The sequence below is a fragment of the Raphanus sativus genome, chromosome 7 (genome assembly GCF_000801105.2).
Source record: "Raphanus sativus cultivar WK10039 chromosome 7, ASM80110v3, whole genome shotgun sequence".
NCBI classification, from domain to species: Eukaryota; Viridiplantae; Streptophyta; class Magnoliopsida; order Brassicales; family Brassicaceae; genus Raphanus; species Raphanus sativus.
In genome coordinates this window covers 11,204,889-11,223,587 of record NC_079517.1, presented here as the reverse complement: position 1 = coordinate 11,223,587, position 18,699 = coordinate 11,204,889, and the positions used below count along the sequence as shown (strand labels likewise).

General features: G+C 32.2%; 1 protein-coding gene and 1 non-coding gene across 3 annotated transcripts; one reads left to right on the top strand and one right to left on the bottom strand.

The window, feature by feature from the left end:
- Nucleotides 1–335: 335 nt before the first annotated feature.
- On the top strand, nt 336–407 carry TRNAP-AGG (transfer RNA proline (anticodon AGG)). Its single transcript has one exon. It is a non-coding gene; the product is annotated as a tRNA-Pro (tRNA).
- A 9,053-nt stretch (nt 408–9,460) lies between these two features.
- LOC130494656 (paired amphipathic helix protein Sin3-like 4) lies at nt 9,461–11,149 on the bottom strand. Of its 2 annotated transcripts, none has more exons than XM_056991124.1 (5): nt 10,981–11,149; nt 10,447–10,593; nt 10,195–10,366; nt 9,925–10,026; nt 9,461–9,841 (listed from the first exon to the last, which is right to left on the bottom strand). In XM_056991124.1, exons 2-5 carry the CDS (start codon nt 10,572–10,574, stop codon nt 9,770–9,772), a joined length of 474 nt encoding a protein of 157 aa, XP_056847104.1. In that variant the 5' UTR covers nt 10,575–10,593; nt 10,981–11,149; the 3' UTR covers nt 9,461–9,769. The 2 variants fall into 2 exon arrangements, with proteins under 2 accessions (XP_056847104.1, XP_056847103.1); XM_056991123.1 differs by having other exon boundaries at nt 9,528–9,841; nt 10,189–10,366; nt 10,981–11,143.
- Nucleotides 11,150–18,699: the final 7,550 nt, after the last annotated feature.

The window sequence follows — 18,699 nt, the reverse complement described above, 5'->3', positions numbered from 1 at the left end:
ATTGAATTTATGTCGGTTTTTAAAAAGAAAAGGTTGTTAAAAAAAAATCTGGTTTAAAAGAGAAAAACCAATACGTTCTCCGCAGGTTCGATCTGCGTTGGCCACCAGAGTTTTCACATGGTTTTTTCGGGCCTCCGGGAAGCCGCCGCTGCCTTAAAACCCTCCGGACCCTTAGTGGTTCAGATTGTAGGGGCGGTGGTCGGCGCTAGTCGGGTTCCTACGAAAATTCGGACAATCGGGTTAACAAAAAAAAAATCTGGTTTAACAAAGAAGAATAGTTTGTTAGTTCGAGTATTTGGTTTATTAACTTTATAAGTGACGAAATTACTAAAATTGGGCGTTTGGTCTAGTGGTATGATTCTCGCTTAGGGTGCGAGAGGTCCCGAGTTCAATTCTCGGAACGCCCCCTTTGATTTTTAATTAAGTGTATTTATTCTTTCATGTTACATTACATCTTTTCCTTGTTTAACGGCCCATGATATACTTTCAAAAACGCTAATCCATCAGCTTTTAGTTTACAATACAATGGAGTTGGGCTCTTTACTGGACCGTATAAACAGTCAAGCTTAGATAAGCAATCGAGATTTCTCGTGGTCTGAATCAGGATGTGAAGAAATTATATGCTCTTCCTGCAGCTATATAATATATAGCTAGATGCTCAAACACGTAACGGATTTTTGGTTATAGAATGCCTGAGAGAAAAATAAGCACATACTGATGCGCACATATATATAGGTAATGGATCAAGAAAGTTAAATAATTAGAGAAATGTTAGTCCAAACCAAACGTATTTGGATTAAGTTATTTTTGCTATTTCTTTTTAATTGTTCTGTTATTTGTTTAATAATTAGAGAAATGGTAGTCCAAAACTACTGACGCTACCTTGTGAACTCAACAAGCAAATCGTGATGGTCTCGGAAGAGAATAGCCAACTGCAAGATGAAGAAATCAAACTAAGACAAGAAGGGCAACAAAAGCAAAGAAAAACATTATACCAAATGGCTACAAACATACCTCCTCGTAGACCTCACTAAGGGACCTGTTGTTCTTCCTATACATATACAAACCGTCTATAAAAGATTTGTATGCTCGATCATTATCCTGAAACCTTGCCTTCAGACAAAGCAAATACTTTAGATGCAAGTAGCAAATAGTAAAAAGATAATATTAATTATAGCTTTGCTTAGTTACAACCATATAAAAATCTCTACCTTGACATTGCTAACAAAACTAATAGCTTCCTCAAAGGTGATATCCATTGCACTAACCCATTTAGACCTATTTAGAAATAGATCTATTATTAGAACATCTCCAAAAGATACTTTGTAACTTTAAATATGAAATTTTTTACTTTCCAAAATAAAATTTCAAAACTTTGAAGTTTTTTCGAACACTGAAACTTCAAATATAGAGTGTCACAACTTAAAACTTATTTGTTAACCCTAACCTATTACATAAAATTAAAGCAAAATTGCCAAAATGAAACAAAAATTCAGTATAATTGTCCGTATATTATAAAACCATCATTTAGTTGTCATTTTAATATAATTTCTTTATAATCTCAAAACCAACTCTTGATTAATCTAATAACACATCAAACTAATACATTTAAAAAAAAATTAAAAACATTTTAAAAAGGGAAACCAAAATAAAATTTTAAAAATATTTCAATAAAAATTTAATAAAAATAAACTTTGTAAACATTATAAAAATAAAAAAAATTTACGAAAAGTCTTTAATAAAAACGTTAAATAAAATTTATAAAAAACGTTTTTAAAAGTTTTATTTTATAAAAAATTTACAAACATTTTTAATAAAATAAAATTTGTAAACTTTATAAAAATAAAAATAAAACTTTACAAAAAGGTTTTAATAAAAAAATTAAATAAACTTTATAAAAAAACATTTTACAAAGTTTATTGTTATAAATAGTTTAAAATGTTTGTAAAATTTTTAGTTTTATTAAACTTTTTAATAAAAATAAAAAATTTTAAAACGTTTTTAATAAAAATTAATAAAAATAAAATTTAAAAAAAATAAAAATAAAACTTTACAAAAAGGTTTTAGTAAAAACGTTAAATAAACTTTATAAAAAACGTTTGACAAAGTTTTATATTTATAAAAATTTTAAAATGTTTGTAAAATTTTTAGTCTTATTAAACTTAAAAAAATAAAATAGAACAAGAGTTTGTGAAAATCACAAGACAAACTAGAGAGAAATTATAGATTGATGAAGAAGAAAATGCAAAATCATTTATTTTGAAAAAAAAATTGATCAAAACACGTTTTAAGAAGTTAGAATATTTTTAGAATATTTTTAGAATATTTACTTCACTGAAATTTCCTTAATTTTCACAATAACATATTTTCTTATCCGTATAAGGCACATTTTGTTATAAATATTGTAGTGATGTCCATATGGAAAGTTCTAGATATACTTGTTCCCCACTCCAAGTTAAGCTTTGTCTCCAAGCTATTGTATCCTATATAAGTAGATCATTATTCATGGAATAAGACACACCAATTCCTCTCTTCTCTTCTCTTCTCTTCTTTACTTACAACACGTTATCAGCACGAGACTCTAAACCCTAGCTAAAATCCAGCGACCACAAAAACCTTAATTTCAGCCGCAACTTTAAACCGTCATATCTCCCTAACCGTAAGGATCCAGACGGCGAGTAATATATCAAATTGAAGCTCTTGACGAGACGAATCCAGCGCCGCAGACCACGCATCAATCCGACTCCAGACGCGCCGTCACCTCCCAGTGCAAGCCGCGCCGTCAAAGATCATCCAAAACCCTAATAGCCGCCAACTCCTTATCTCTCTTAATTTCGATTTCTATTGTTCTTAGATCTCATACTAATCCAACTTTGAAACTTTCATTGTTGATTATTTAAGGTTTCTAAAAGAGGAACCAAGGAGAAAATATCGGCAAAGATTAAGGTAAGATCTCAAGAACCCTAATCTTTACTTGTGGTTCAAGCAATTCGGGTTTCAAACTTCTCTTCATCTTAAATCCGATTTAAAAATTTTGCGATTTGATTTGGTTGATTTTAGTTCTGTTTATTTTAAAATCAAAACCCTAAACCCTTAATAGTTTTACATGACTTTAGTTTTGTATGGACAACAAGTGATACCCCTTTAAGGATGACACGCTATATGTCCAAACAAAATTTAAGGTCAATGTTTAACCTAATCCTAAAAACAGATTTGAATTTTAAACCCTAATCCTTAAAGTTTAAATCTGATTTTAAGAAACCTTAAATCCTAAAATATAAAGCATGTGATTACATGACTTTCGTTTTGTATGGACAACAAGTGATACCCCTTTAAGGATGACACGCTATATGTCCAAACAAAACATAAGGTTAATGTTTTCCACATCTTTTGGTCGATGATGCACACCATAGTGTGGCTAGACCATGATTTTCTTTTAAGTCAATGATGCATACCAATAGGTATGACTAGACCATATGAAGTAAAGGTCGATGATACGTACTCTTAAGTACGATTAGACCATAAAACAAAATCAATGGTCGATGATGTTCACCCTCAGGTGCAACTAGATTTTTCACCTATGATTCACGGTGATCATCCACGATGATCCGCGTTGATCTATGATCCATGATGATCCTCGATGATCCGCGATAATCTACGATGATCAGTGATCCAAGGTGATCCACGGTGATCCTCGATGATCCACGGTGATCCACAATCACCGGTGATGGATGATGCGCACCACAGTGCAGCTAAATCACGATCCGTTTTATTTGGTCGAGGATGTGTACCGAATGGTACTACTAGACCATTAAATCGCATGGGTCGATGTAGCATACCATATGGTATGGCTAAACCATGCACTCTTCCATCCCACTATTTTCAAGGGATTTATAAATCAAATAAGTTGATTAAGTGATGGATGAGTTATGAGAAAGTAAATTTCTAAAGAGAATGCAAACTGGCCGTATGACCCTCTTATTTGTTTGCTGGCAATGTGATTTAATTGTGTAATAGCCGAATGACATTGGTCACACAAGCCATATGGCTTTATTGTTTACATACTGGCCGAGTGCCTTTTATTTCTTGGATAGCTAATGGCATCAGAAATTGTATGTACTAACACAAATCATTTTGATATGATTCAGATGTCGAGACTCCATCACTCGGATTACCCAGCCCTTGATCTCAATGGAGACAATTACCTTGATTGGGCGATGAACACTTCAGCCGATTTAAAGTCTAAAGGACTTGGGAAGTGTATCAAATACGGCAATGATACCCTTGCATATGAAAGGCGTAGAGCTGTTTTGATAATGAGAAAGCATCTCGTGAAGGATCTGTATGATGAGTGCAGTTACATCAACGATCCTTACGATCTCTGGTCGAGATTGAACACCATGTTCTTCGAGCCATTACTAGATGAGTCCATGAAAGAATGGAAGGCTCTGAGGTTCCAGGATTATGAATCCGTGGATGACTATCACTTTGATCTTATGAGAATCACCTATAGTCTTAAACTATGTGGTGTAGTGATAACAAACTATGACTTGTTAAGCAAGACTCGTGACACGATCCATTCAAAGGAAGTGTTGTTATCACAGAAGGCTAAAGGTTTCACAACCTATTACGACCTTCTCTCATACCTTTCAGCTCTTGAGGAAAAGAAGCAGAAAAGGAAAGTCAACCTCGACAAACTCGACTATGTTATGGAGATAAGTGCCGAGTATCAATGTGAGATGATATACGGTGATGCTGAAGAAGCTAAGAAAAGAAAATTCGGGTGGACTCATATAGATGATGAGATTGGTTTATTCATTGAATAGAGAACCAAATGTGAGCCATGTCCAAGATGTTATTATGGACTGGCCGGCTATTGTTTAAGCCTTTTGACATTCTGATTTCATACTTATGATTTGGTGTTTTGTTTTAAATATAATTTGTCATTCAAATTTCATAGCATTAATAAAAGTTTTTCTTTTATCTTGATTGATTTGCTTGAAAAATATTTTTGATTGACAAATGAGAATGAAAACTCGAGAAGAGTATGTCTAGACCACCACGCCTAAGGCATGGCCTTAAGAGGCACGAAATTTATCACCTAAGACCCATTGAGAGAGACCCAAAATCCCCACTGGCCGTGGACAAGGATACCACAATAACCGTGGTTGTAGATCCAATCATGGTCGAGGAGGGAGTAAAGGTCGAAATGGCATTACAAGCCACATCAAAATGGTTTCAATAATAAACCAATGGGCAGAGCAAAGCAAAAGGAAATGTTTCTTTTAGCTTATGAAAATCGCCAAAGGCATACATATAAAAGAGGTCGAGACTACATTCTCCCTACTGATCTAATACTATGCTAAGGATCGGTGTGATAAGGCATAAAAGCCTAGGTAACCAGTAAGGTTCACCAACGAATTTATACACTTTATGGCATGACCGGATTAGCCATCCTGGTCTGAACTTGATTAATAAGGCACAAAGAGTTATCCCATAAGATCTCACGTTGTGAAACATGTACACAAGGGAAACTCAGTAGGCTTCATTGTTCCAAGCAACACGAAAGTATAATCTGATCATGAGGATAGTAAGAACAAAACCCGTGATCATGACCAGACCACAAATTCGTGTATCATGGTCTAAAACCATGCTGACCGTCCAAGCATTACGTTTAAGTGAGGACAAACAAACGTACTTTATAGCATGTTCATGAGGGGGAGAATAAACACTCCGTGTGGTCCATGACCATACTATAAAACCCGAACATGATAAGCATGGCTGAAGGCCATAAGGCATTATAGCTTGGCCGTAAAAGGCATAACCTATAAGGTTGAGACTTCAAAAGTCTATAAGCTTGGGTACACCACAAGAATACATGTATGAAAGATAAGTTACATCAGGCCATATAAAGTGAGCATAGATATTCCCGTCTAAAGATGATAAAGGGTCATAATCCAGATATAGACCATCCTAAGAGTCTATGAATAAACCACCACATACCTATGTGCCATCTAGGATGGAATACCTCATCTAAGGATGAGATGAAAATCGGGAATATATGTTGGATAAGAGAACATGATCTTTCTCCCACGAATTCAGTGAGACCATGAGCCAAACAAAGGTGATCATATTGTGGCCAAGGTACACGGATTACATACAAGATGAATCCGACTATCCAACATCATGGAGAAAGCTATAAGCTGGTAAATAGAAAGTAAAAGTGGAATGGTTTTAACCATCCAAGTCTTGGCAAAGATCCTCGGACCAGATATATATATATATTGGACGTTCATAAACAAAGAAAGAATGATAGCCAGACAGACCCGAAAGAATGACTAAGTCATACCAGCTTAGCACCACTATATAAATGTCCTAGTAGAGACATAATCAAGTTGCTGTAAAAGTCTATACAAGATAGACCAGAATGTTCCATATATAATGAACCACGAATAGAAAAGTTAAGGTGCTCATAATGATAGATTCGGGTTCATGAAAGAGAAACCATACTAGACAATGAGATAAGACCGGCCGGTCCTAAGGTACAGGTATCATACAATGTAGCCTTGCAAACTACAAAGTATTCAATGATCCTGATAATAATAAAATCTCAATCGATTGTATCATGTCTAGAACGCGATAGAACGCGATGGAACATTATATAAAGTGTCGACACATACACACACTCATAAGTGATAAAGAGAAAGCACTTGAGCATAAGAGATATGCGAGGATCACTAACCCACGTAAGAGTACTCATAGAATGAGACGTGGAGTTAAACCCAAAGAATGTATGAGATGGGCGTATTGGCCAAATACATAAGTGAGACGCCATCTAACCAGTGAACAGATGAGTCTTGTGAGGAAAAGAAAATCGTGAGCAGTAGAACATGAAAGTACAAACAAGTGGTCGTACATGTTGCTACATAAAGCATTCAATGGAATGGCTTGATCACACAAGGATACTCACAGGGACTAAGGAACAAGGAAATAAATTCCTAATGTGGTGAATGCTACTACCCAATATCGAAATCTGGACATCTAAGAAAGATGTAGTAGACATTGGATATCTCACTGGATATAAAGGTAATATAAGATACCTTGAAAGATGAGAAAGAAGTTCTCATAGAACAACATCGTTCCTGCGTTGTTCATGGACTGAAATGCAGCTGCATACACACGATATGATAAGACTAAGTGATGCTTAGTAGAAAGTTCTATAAGAACGTTTCAAATCAGTCCATATAGTAGTCAATATATTCCTTGTGTTTATACTTAAAGAAAGGATGATTAAGATGATTGATTCTTGGAAAGGCTATGAAGAGACTACGATGATCTATAGTAGAGATCATTAGCCGTATATGAATGTTGGGATCTATGATCCAACGTACCAAGAATAGATTGATCAAATGGTCTGAGAATCCATCGGATTCACGACCAAAGGGAACCATACCGACTAGGATCATGTCCGACCTAGTTCGACCTTAATCATCATTGGTCCCGACCAATCCATCCCGTCCAGCTTGTTCCGACCAGTTCCTCTAGGTCTTAAATCCGACCTAAACCATCAAGTGAGAGGAACGTCCTATTGACCAAAAAGTGGCTTAGTTTTGATTAAACTTCAAACTATAACACAATAGCCACTTCATGAACAGGCCGTGGACATATACTAAAAATTCATAAAGAGTTTTGGTCAAAGGATATGAATAAGATATATAGTGGACAAGAACATAATCCGGATGGATTATGAATGATGTCATGATCCGGACAGATCATGGACATACAAAGACATTCATGGTCGAATTTATCTAAGAGAGATAAACCATATGATCCTAATCGACCATGAATATCATGAAAGCATTTTGTTGATGCAGGTTACCAGTCCGATCCACACAGTGCTAAGTCCCAAACCGGCTATGTTTTCACATATGGAGGCACGACCATTTCATGGAGATCAGTCAAGCAGACTATATCAGCCACATCATCCAATCACTCGGATATATTGGCGATCCATGAAGCAAGCAGAGAGTGTGTCTGATTGAGACTCATGACACACCATATTCGGACAGCATGTGGGATCACGGATGGTAAAGACGAGCCGACCGTTCTTTACGAAGACAATGCGCCATGCATAGCTCAGCTCAAAGATGGTTACATCAAGGGTGACAAGACTAAACATGTTCTCCCCAAGTTCTTTTTCACCCACGATCTTCAGAAAGAAGGAGAGGTCAAGGTACTCTAAGTCAGATCCAGCGAGAACTCAGCCGACCTCTTCACTTAGGCATTACCAACATGCACGCTCAGGAAGCTTATGCAGCAGATTGGTATGCGATCACTGAGAAGCCTTCAGTGATGTTCATTTCAGGGGAAGTAATGCGGCTGTACTCTTTTTCCTATCCATGGCTTCCCGTTTTTACCACATTGGGTTTTTGGGTTTACCATGGAAAGGTTTTAACGAGGCAGTATTCCAAACACATTACAAACTCTAGACGGTTATGGCATTACAATCTCGGTTTTTAACGAGGCAGCATCTACGGCGTTTTGAAAGCATTTCGACATATTGGACATCAAGGGGAAGTGTTATAAATATTGTAGTGATGTCCATATGGAAAGTTCTAGATATACTTGTTCCCCACTCCAAGTTAAGCTTTGTCTCCAAGCTATTGTATCCTATATAAGTAGATCATTATTCATGGAATAAGACACACCAATTCCTCTCTTCTCTTCTCTTCTCTTCTTTACTTACAACACATTTTACTTTTTTAGAACAGTGACAAAAATCTTAAATGCAATTTCTACCTCATGTAGACACGTATGAGTAGATTCTAGATTTCACATTCCGGAAACTTAAGAATACTTCATAAAAGTAGAACATGCATTCCACAGGAAAATGGCTATATAACGAATAATAGAATTCATATTCCACTTATTTAGAATTTTAATAAAAAGTAGATTGTTCGTTCTAAAAAAAGTAGATGAACATGTTTAATCTAGAATTTGTTTTCTACTAATTCATTTTCTGTAGAAGACGCAATCTACTTTTAGTAAAACGTAATTTAAAATTTTTATTTATTAAGCTTTTCAACCAAAAAAATACCCTTTTGTGTATATTAGTGTTTTTTGTTAATTGTTTATATTTTTTATTATTTTTTGATCCATAAAACTATTTATTTCATTAATTTTCAGTAATAGAAAAGATAAAAGTGAGATAAAATAGAAAAAAATGTTTTGATACGAAATAGACAATCATGCAGTTTTTTTGTTCCGTTTCGACAATTTTCCATAAAATTAATAGCACCAAGTACATCTTTCAACATGCGCATGGAAAAAGAAGCTTTTACTAGTAATCCAATCTGCTAGCTATAGACTAACTAACTCATGTGAATCAGTGATAAATGAATTTTAAAACCAATGATATCTTATAGGCACATGAGCACCCATATCATACTATAAAGTTCGATATTAGCCAGTGAGATTTCTCGATGAATTCCTTGGAGACTAAATCCTTCTTGTAATTGAAAAACCCAACCTAATGATGGTTCTTATAATGATGGTTCACAATTAGTTTGCATGAAAATAAAATTCATCAATGATGATTGAATTGCAGATGACAAACTCGGACATGACAAATCTTCTAAGTTTTGGTGTAGTGATTCCTATTATAATTTTGCATTTAGAGTCAACAAGATGGAAAGCAGATAGGAGATAGGGTTGCTCGAACTACGACATGCATTGCATACACGAATCATCATTCTCTATAATATCATCTTCATCTATAGTGAGGGAGAAAGTTGGCAAACTCCGCGAGCAAATCTTGATGATCCCGGAAAAGAACAGCCACCTCCAAGACAAGAATATGAAAATGACCATTTTAAACAAAAGAAAAAGAAAAAAGAGTTCCAATGCACAAATATGAACATATACCTCATTGTAGATTTCAACTATGCTTTTCTTTTCCTTCTTGTACATGTTCAAAATATCCAAAAAAGAGATGTACGCATGCATATTATTCCCCTGAAACCTTGTCTACGGATCAATTGATATATAAATTTAGCAAAACCATAAAATAACACATCGAATGATACATATTAATAATAATAAATAAAAATGTCTCAGAAAACTTAAAACAAAAAAAAAAAATTAAATTGTAAATTATAATTTTCTTCATTGCAAATTTGGTGCACCTACCCTGACCTTCTTCATATAACTAATTGCCTCGTCAAAGTCAACGTTATCTGGTAGAGTTTGGTCACCTTCGATGGTTATCTCGAAACCTTTTGGCAAAAATATATTAAAACCCAAAAGCAGTTCTTTTTCCTCCTTAAAGAGTTCCTTTACTCTTAATATGACACCACACGTATCCATTCTACCATAAAAAATATAATCAGATTCCAGTAAGAGTGAAACTAACGAAGGAGCAAAACAAATCATTAGCATGAAGGTTACCTCAGAGCTTTGAAGTCCTTCATCACCTCAAGAAAGGACTCGTATACTTCAACTTTATCTTGATATGTTTTCTTCACAATCTTTAGATAGTCAAGTGCATTACTCGTAGTTGGTTTATCTCCAACCATAACTTCAAATTGGCAAGTGCTTAATTATGCAAAAACATATTGAATAATCAATCGACAAGTCTCAAAAAGACACTCCAGAACTATGTAATCAAAAAAACAAATTCTCTAAATCATCTTAACTACCAACAAACACAATTACACAAACAAGCAGCAAATAGCAGAATACCAAAAAGAAAAAAAAAGGCAATAGCAGCTAGAATCACAAAATATTGCAATAGATCACGACCAAAATTTTGGAATCTAACTTAAAAAAAAAGCAATAGCAGCTAGAATCACAAAATATTGCAACAGATCACGACCAAAATTTTGGAATCTAACTTATATCCTCAGATCATTCACATTCCATTTTGATAAAAGAATGAAAATTGATCATAGTTTAATTATCGACAGACAAGTGTCTCTTTACCTCGCACGAAATACACAGATACAAGAGGTTGAACAGTTCTACAGAGAACAATGATTACGTAACGCGTAATAGTACTTATAAATACTGAAGTGCAATCTTTTTGTTAGCATAACAATATGATTTTCTCTCCTTTTTTTGCATTATTACTCTGATTCTTTGATTTCTCACTAAGTAAAGTATTCGTTATCCATTCTTCACAAATATATCCGAAATGTCAAAGTTAGTAAATATCTGCGATATTATATATGCGTTATGAAAATAATTCGATTCGGATTCCCATATCTGATACATAATTTATTTTTAATTTTTTGGAACACCAGAAAAAAAGAAAAAAAAATTACGTAATAGTACTTATAAATACTGAAGTGCAATCTTTTTGTTAGCATAACAATATGATTTTCTCTCCTTTTTGGCATTATTACTCTGATTCTTTGATTTCTCACTAAGTAAAGTATTCATTATCCATTCTTCACAAATATATCCGAAAAGTCAAAGTTAGTACTTAGTAAATATCTGCGATATATTATATATGCGTTATGAAAATAATTCGATTCGGATTCCCATATCTGATACATAATTTATTTTTGAATAGTGTTTATTTTTAATGGCCCAAAAAACAAAAGACGACGTTAGAGTTTTACATAAACCGTACATATAAGAATAGGTCTTACTTTGGATACAACTGTTTACTATTATACTAGATGATAACCCGCGCCTTGCACGGAGTGAGTTTTTTTAACTGCAATATATTTAAATATTATAAGTAATATCTATTTTCTATCGATAACTTTTTACGCTTGATTAAAGATGGGTATTCGGGTATCATTTGGTTCAGTTTGGTTCAGTTAAGTTCGGATATTTGCGGATTCAGTTTGCTTCGGATTTTTGCGGGTTCGGTTTAGATTTTAATAACTCATTTATTTATTTTTAAATTAAAGTTCATATATATTTTTAGTTTATAAAATCTAAAAAAATAAAAAATAATATATAATATATAAATTTGAATAATTTATGCCAAAATACATAAATGTAACATTAAAATTTGTTTAGCTTAAATATTTGAATAAAAATCAATAGACATTTTAAGTATTTTGGGTATTTTTAGTATTGTTTACCTATTTTAAACATGTACTTTATTTTTATATATTTCCAGGTATTTGGAAAACTTAAAAATAACTTATATATTTTGTATATTCTTTTAGATATTAAATTTAAAAATAATTAATATATTTAAGTATACATATCTGGTTCGAATATACTTGGACACCCGAAATATGTTGGTTCGGATCGAATTCGGTTCCGGTTCTCTAAATACTAAATATTTAAATCGGTCGAATATGTAACCAGTTTTGGTTAAAGTTCAGTACTACTTTTCAGATTGAATTTGGTTCGGGTTTTTGGATTCATATTTTGTCCAATCCTATATTTTTATTGTAGCAAAAGTTTTAAATGAAAGTGATGATGGTTCATATTTATTTAGGGTATTCAACAATTTTTAAACCAAAACACATTCTGATCCATTAACTTAATCGCTAGGATAAGACCTGCGCTTTCCGCAGGGTGAGCTTATATAATAAAATTTAAAAATATATAGTATTGACAAATTAAATATGTATATGTTTTTGAATTTTTTTAATATGCATACAGTTATGTTTTCTTTATATAATCATATATATCTATATGTTGGGTTATGCATTTGTAATTGTAATTGAAATTGTGTACCAAAATCTATTTTAAATTTACGATGAACATGATCGATTTGGACTTAAACTTTTTATCACTTTTTATATCTATAAAAATCGTAATGTGGTCATCAAGTGAATTTTTATTACAAAACATGTTCTATAATTTTTTTAATACTTTACTTTAACATAGACATGTCAATTAGGGTCAAAGCCCACATCCTAAACCCGCATGGCCCTAAAAATTACCGGGTTTGGACTTAGTTTTATAAGCCCCAAAAAATCGGACCTTCCGGGCTTAGCCCATTTGAGCTTTGGATATTTTGTGCTTAAGCCGTTTGGGTTAGGACCGGTCCGAAAACCTGAAACTTTGTATTTTACTTTAAATATTAGCATTTTTGTAATCAAAATTTTTATTAGTATTAACATATTATTTTAATATTTTTAATCCAAACTCTGATAAAATATATAAGTTATTAATGCGTCTTATTGTTTGATCATTACAAATGTCATATTTTAAAATTTGCAAAAGATGGCATGTATTTGAAGAATTCATGATATATATTAAGAAAAATTAGATACATGAAATTGTGCATGGTCAAATTTCATGAGGAGAACACGATAAAAGATTTTTATGGCATGTATTTGAACGTACACTGATGATTACACCTTCATATCATGAACGTTTTGAGTCATCAGTGCCCAATTGAAACCTAGAAATAGTGTATGTAATGTAAGTAAACCTTGATATAATTACACCATGAAATTACGTTGGTGCGAAACCTTGATATATGAAAAATAATATTTAATTATATACATTGAATTTTGCATGATTGATTCTCATGAGATGACATGTTTGTTTAAGAGAGGACATATCTGTTGGTTTGTTGGAAATTGTCAAAGGTTTTACAATTTCTAGCACAAACACTGATCATTCAACCTTTGCAGCATGTTCATTTTGATATGGAACACTCTAAACTAAACAATACTCTCTTTTATAACGGGTGGCAAGGTTTAGCACAAAAACTGATATGTAAGAGCTTTGTCTTTCCAGGTTTAACTAATGTATTAACTCACAGTACATTGGAGCACTGTTGCTAAACTCACGTACAATGTCCCTGTAGAAGCTTTGTATAATCGGTGAAACTTTTAAAACTGATCTTTGAGAGCTTTGTCTTTGTAGGATTGAATGTTCAGGATCAGAATCTTATACATTTTGAGTTTCTGGGTGGACTGGCTACCGAGGGGACATGCTGAGAACCTATGTGTAAACGGGTAGAACTTTTGTAGCACGAAACAATTTAGAGATAGTAGAAAAACATACTATGAGCTTTTTCTTTGCAAATTGAAAGATCAGAAAATGAATGTTAGTACAAAGTTTTGTCCTTTGTCTTTGCAAGTTGACTTAACTAAATCTTATTATCACAATTCACAAATAATCTCTTCGACTTAGAACATCGGCATTGTACGTGAGTTTGATGATTCCAAGTGATAGATAATAACTATTTTCACAATGACTCTCTAGACCCAATTGGCTTTTCATCAACTTGATCATTAAGAACTATCATCACAACACGAAGGTGATACAAGCGCCCACCTAATTTTTCTATCAATGTGTTTCGTTTCTGAAACAGCAAAACTCCATTCTGTTTTATTCTGTTTTGACTACAAAAACACCTAGCTTAAACCAGATTTTCCATAGAACTCAAACTTTTTCTATTTTCCCTTTTGTTTAAGGTTCGATATGCAGTTGAAAGATGTAGTTTTTCACGTAAAAGCTTCTTCCATCGACATATTATGCAGCTAAATTTTCAAAAAGGAAAGTTGTAGTTAGCATTAATTTCATGATTTTGAAGAGAAACGCTCTCGAGTTGACACGTCAGATTTTTCTGAAATAAAGACATGTCGTGAATACACGTCATCGACCTCATCAATCCGTTTAAGGAAATCCCTTAAAAATATTTCTCCTTTAATATATAGGCAGTAGGGGATAGGTTTTCTTAGTATTCCTCTCTTGGATTTTCCCAACGTAAAGATAATAATAATTTTGCAAAACAATCTGATTGAATTCAAGAGAAAGAGCTTGTGCTATCTTTCTTCTACCATTTGCAGATATCCAGTTCTGTAGGTGCAAATGCCACAAGAACTTCAAGGTGTAGAGAAACCCACAGAAAGTGAAATGGACTAAAGCATACAGAGCAGTAAACTGAAAGGACATGACTACAAGTTTGATTTGTACATAAGTTTTTGCTTATGTGTTCATGTGGGTTATCTAGATAACGCTCACTGTCTCCAGCTTGTATGTTCTCTGTATCTTTTCCCTCAAAAGGGTAAGACATTTGAGTTTGAGAAGAAACGAAACAGAGCTGAGAGATGTGACAGGTACGTAACAGAGAATACACTGACATTAAGAGGGATATATTCAATTTAACATTTGAAGTGATTTGATTTTTAATGGAGTTTTAGATGATTTTAATAAGTTGTAGAGATTTAGGTGATTTTTGTTAAACTATTCTAGAATATCAACTAAAACAATGAGATTTGAGTTTTAATTTTTTAACTAAGAAACTCCACCCAAACACCCTAAAATCAACTCAAAACTTTAAAACTCCACAACTTAAAATATTTTCAATAACAGTGGATTTCAGAGTACTTTACGAAATATCAAGTTCAATAACAGTGGATTTTAAATGAGTTTTTAAAATTCATGTTTGAATAACAGTTGATTTATCATTTTAATACAAATCACCTGAAACTCTCGGTTGAATACACCCTCCTAAGAAGTTTGAGTTCTGTTTCAGTGGATTTCCATTTAATATGTGAATCAGTATATACAAAATATATTAATTAACATATTAATATAAGTGGTCTAATACTATCTATCCTATTAAAAGTGAAGTACAAATGAGAAATAACCCTTGATTTTTCTTAGTATTTACCAACTTGTGTCATTCCTTTAAATAATAACTATCCATTTAAAATTATCATTAACTATCTATCTACCTAAATATTCTCTAACCATAAAAGAAATGATTTATTCAAAAAAAAAAAAAGAAAATGTTGAATATGCCAACGTGAATCACTTTTGAGAACCATCATTATTTATAATTTTTAAACAATCTTATAAATTTAAAGTATATAAAAGAATAATATCAACTATTAAATATTTTAAAATTACAAAACAACATAATATATCAATAATAAATTTAACTATTTATCAATTAAAATATTTGTAAGTTGATCACCTTTTTAACTGATTTTAAATTTGTCCCAAAACAACATAATATATTAATAATACATTTAGCTCAAAATAATATATTTATCATTGTTTTCAAAATCGTACCGGACATTGACTCAGAACTATAGTTGGATCAACGGTCAGATCGGTCCAACCGGTTCAACCGGTTTTTAAAACTGTGTGGGAATCTATGTCTATTTTATCTATAATATTAAAACAAAGATATAAATTATATTGTTTGAAAACATGAATAGTAAATTTAAAAATATGTTTGTTTGAAAACATGGATAACATGTTTTTTAAAAAATATTTGTTTGGAAACATGGATAACATTTTTTTTTAAAAGATTAGTTTGGAAACATGGATAGTAGTTAAAAAAAACAGTTTTGTTTGTAAATATGGATATCATTTTTAGAAGGAGGTTCGTTTGAATAGCAGCAGTATATTAAAAATAGTAATTAGCTTATGTTACTAAAAAAATTGAAAGTTCTTTATATTATTAGAAACTATCTATTTGAGTCTGTTTTAAAATATACGAAAATGGGTCAATATACTTACTTAAAAACGTTTTTCTCTAAAATAATCATAAAAAATTTAAACTTTATGTACATATTTCAAATCAAAATATAAATTAAAATTATTTATATTAAAAATTGATTCAAAAATACACATATATTCAAAAAATTATTTTTACTAAAACATTTTCCAATGACTATTATTAAAAAATATTCTCAATATATATAAGAAAAATACATTACAAAGTCCAAAATAATATAATATAAGTAATTATTTATATGATGGTACATATAAAATAGTATTAATTATATGATTACTTATATGACGGTTATATAAAATACATTTAATTATATGATGACACATATATGATATATAATAGTGACTAAGGATGGACGTTCAGATACCAATTCAGGTTCGATTCAAATCTATTTGAGTTTCGGGTTTCCGGGGTCAAAAATGTCAGTCCCATTCAAATATTTCTACATTTTGGTCAGGGTTCGATTTTGATCTTTGCGGGTTCAGCTCGGGTTTGGGTAATCCTTTTAAATTATTTTTGAAATTTTAAAATTCATTATATACTTTAATTTTATCAAAATCTATAAACAAAATTATATATTACATATAAATTTAATAACATGTCAAAATACATAAAATTAACATATAAATATGTTTGGTTTAAATATTTGGATAGATAATCAATATTTTTTCAAGTATTTTGGTGTTTTGAGTATACTTTAACTATTTTAGATATTTTTCTTTGACTATTTGTATATATTCTCAAGTATTTAAACCAAATTAAAAATATTATATTATGGATATAAATATATTTCAGATACATTAATTTGGATACCCGAAATACTTCAGTTCATATTGGATTCAGTTTTGGCCCTCTAAATACCAAAATTGATTAGGGTTTGGTACTATTTTTTTCGGATCGGTTTCGACTAGGTTTCTTCGGATTCAGATTTTTTTTTGCCTAGCCCTGATATTAACGTGAAAATAAATAGCAATATAATTTTGAGAAGTACACCCGCGCGGGCGAGCGGATCAAAATCTAGTATATATTTATAATATCATAAAGTAGATAAAAAGATAACGTTGTATAGTGGTAATAATGGTTTCACTCTTCCTGTCCAACCCGCATCCAAGTAGATTTGTTGACATTTTATATCTTATATCAAAAGATTGAAACTTGTTTTTTTGAATATTTTATCCGTTCGGTTTTTGGTTTGGTTCTCGATTTAATTCCGATTATTCGAATTAGGGCTGGGCAAAAAATCCGAACCCGAAAAACCAAACCGAACCCGATCCGAAAAAGTAGCACCGAACCCGAACCGAAATTGATTAAATATCCGAACGGGTTCAAAATTTCGGTATTTAAAGAACCGAAACCAAACCCGATCCGAACCGAAATATTTTGGGTACCCGAATGTATCCAAAATAAATTTATATACTTAAATATATACATTATTTTTATATATAATGTATATTAAAAATATATAAGATACCTTTAAGTTTTCCAAAATACTCGGAAAATATACGCAAATAATCAAAAGTAAATGTTTGAAATAGCTAAAGTATACTGAAAACACCAAAATAGTTAAATATCTAATTGATTCTTTATCCAAATATTCAAAGAAAACCAATTTATATGTTAAATTAAGGTATTTTGACATATATGTTATAAAAATTTATATGTAATATATTATCTTTCTTATAGATTTTGAAAATTTAAAGTATATAATGAATTTTGAAAATTTAAAAACATTTTAAATGGGTTATCCGAACCCGAACCGAACCCGCAAAGATCCGAACCGGATCCGAACCAAAATTTAGAAATATCTGAATGGGGCTGAAATCTTTGACCCCAAAAACCCGAAACCCGAATGGACTGAACCGAAACCCGAATGGGTACCCGAATGCCCAGCCCTAATTCGAATATTGAAATATAGGAACCATTCGGATATTTTTTGAGGGTTTTGGTTCGGTTTCCGTTTAGTGTATTTCAGTTAGATTCGGTTCCAGTTTTTTTCCCACGGCTAGTTAATAACCCCAATAGGCTATGTCAGCTTACCTCAAACCTGTCTTTCTACGAGTTGGATCATGATTTCGTTTTGGGCCTCGTTTCGTTAGTATTCTCTCTATTGATTGGGGCCCATTTCATTTATCTGACCCACCTCCATCGTTTATGATCGTCCCCGACTTACACTGTAAACCCATTTCATTTCGTTATTTTATTATGTAAAGAAGCTAAAATTTATATTTTCAAATTTTTCTCATTTT

Bases quoted from the DNA above. Each gene is read 5' to 3' on its own strand.
- LOC130494656 (XM_056991123.1), bottom strand. From the start codon at position 10,574: ATGGTTGGAGATAAACCAACTACGAGTAATGCACTTGACTATCTAAAG. The intron at 10,367-10,446 runs GTAACCTTCATG...TTTTTATGGTAG, and splicing joins AAGGACTTCAAAGCTCTGAG to AATGGATACGTGTGGTGTCA. The intron at 10,027-10,188 runs GTAGGTGCACCA...ATTGATCCGTAG, and splicing joins GTTATATGAAGAAGGTCAGG to ACAAGGTTTCAGGGGAATAA.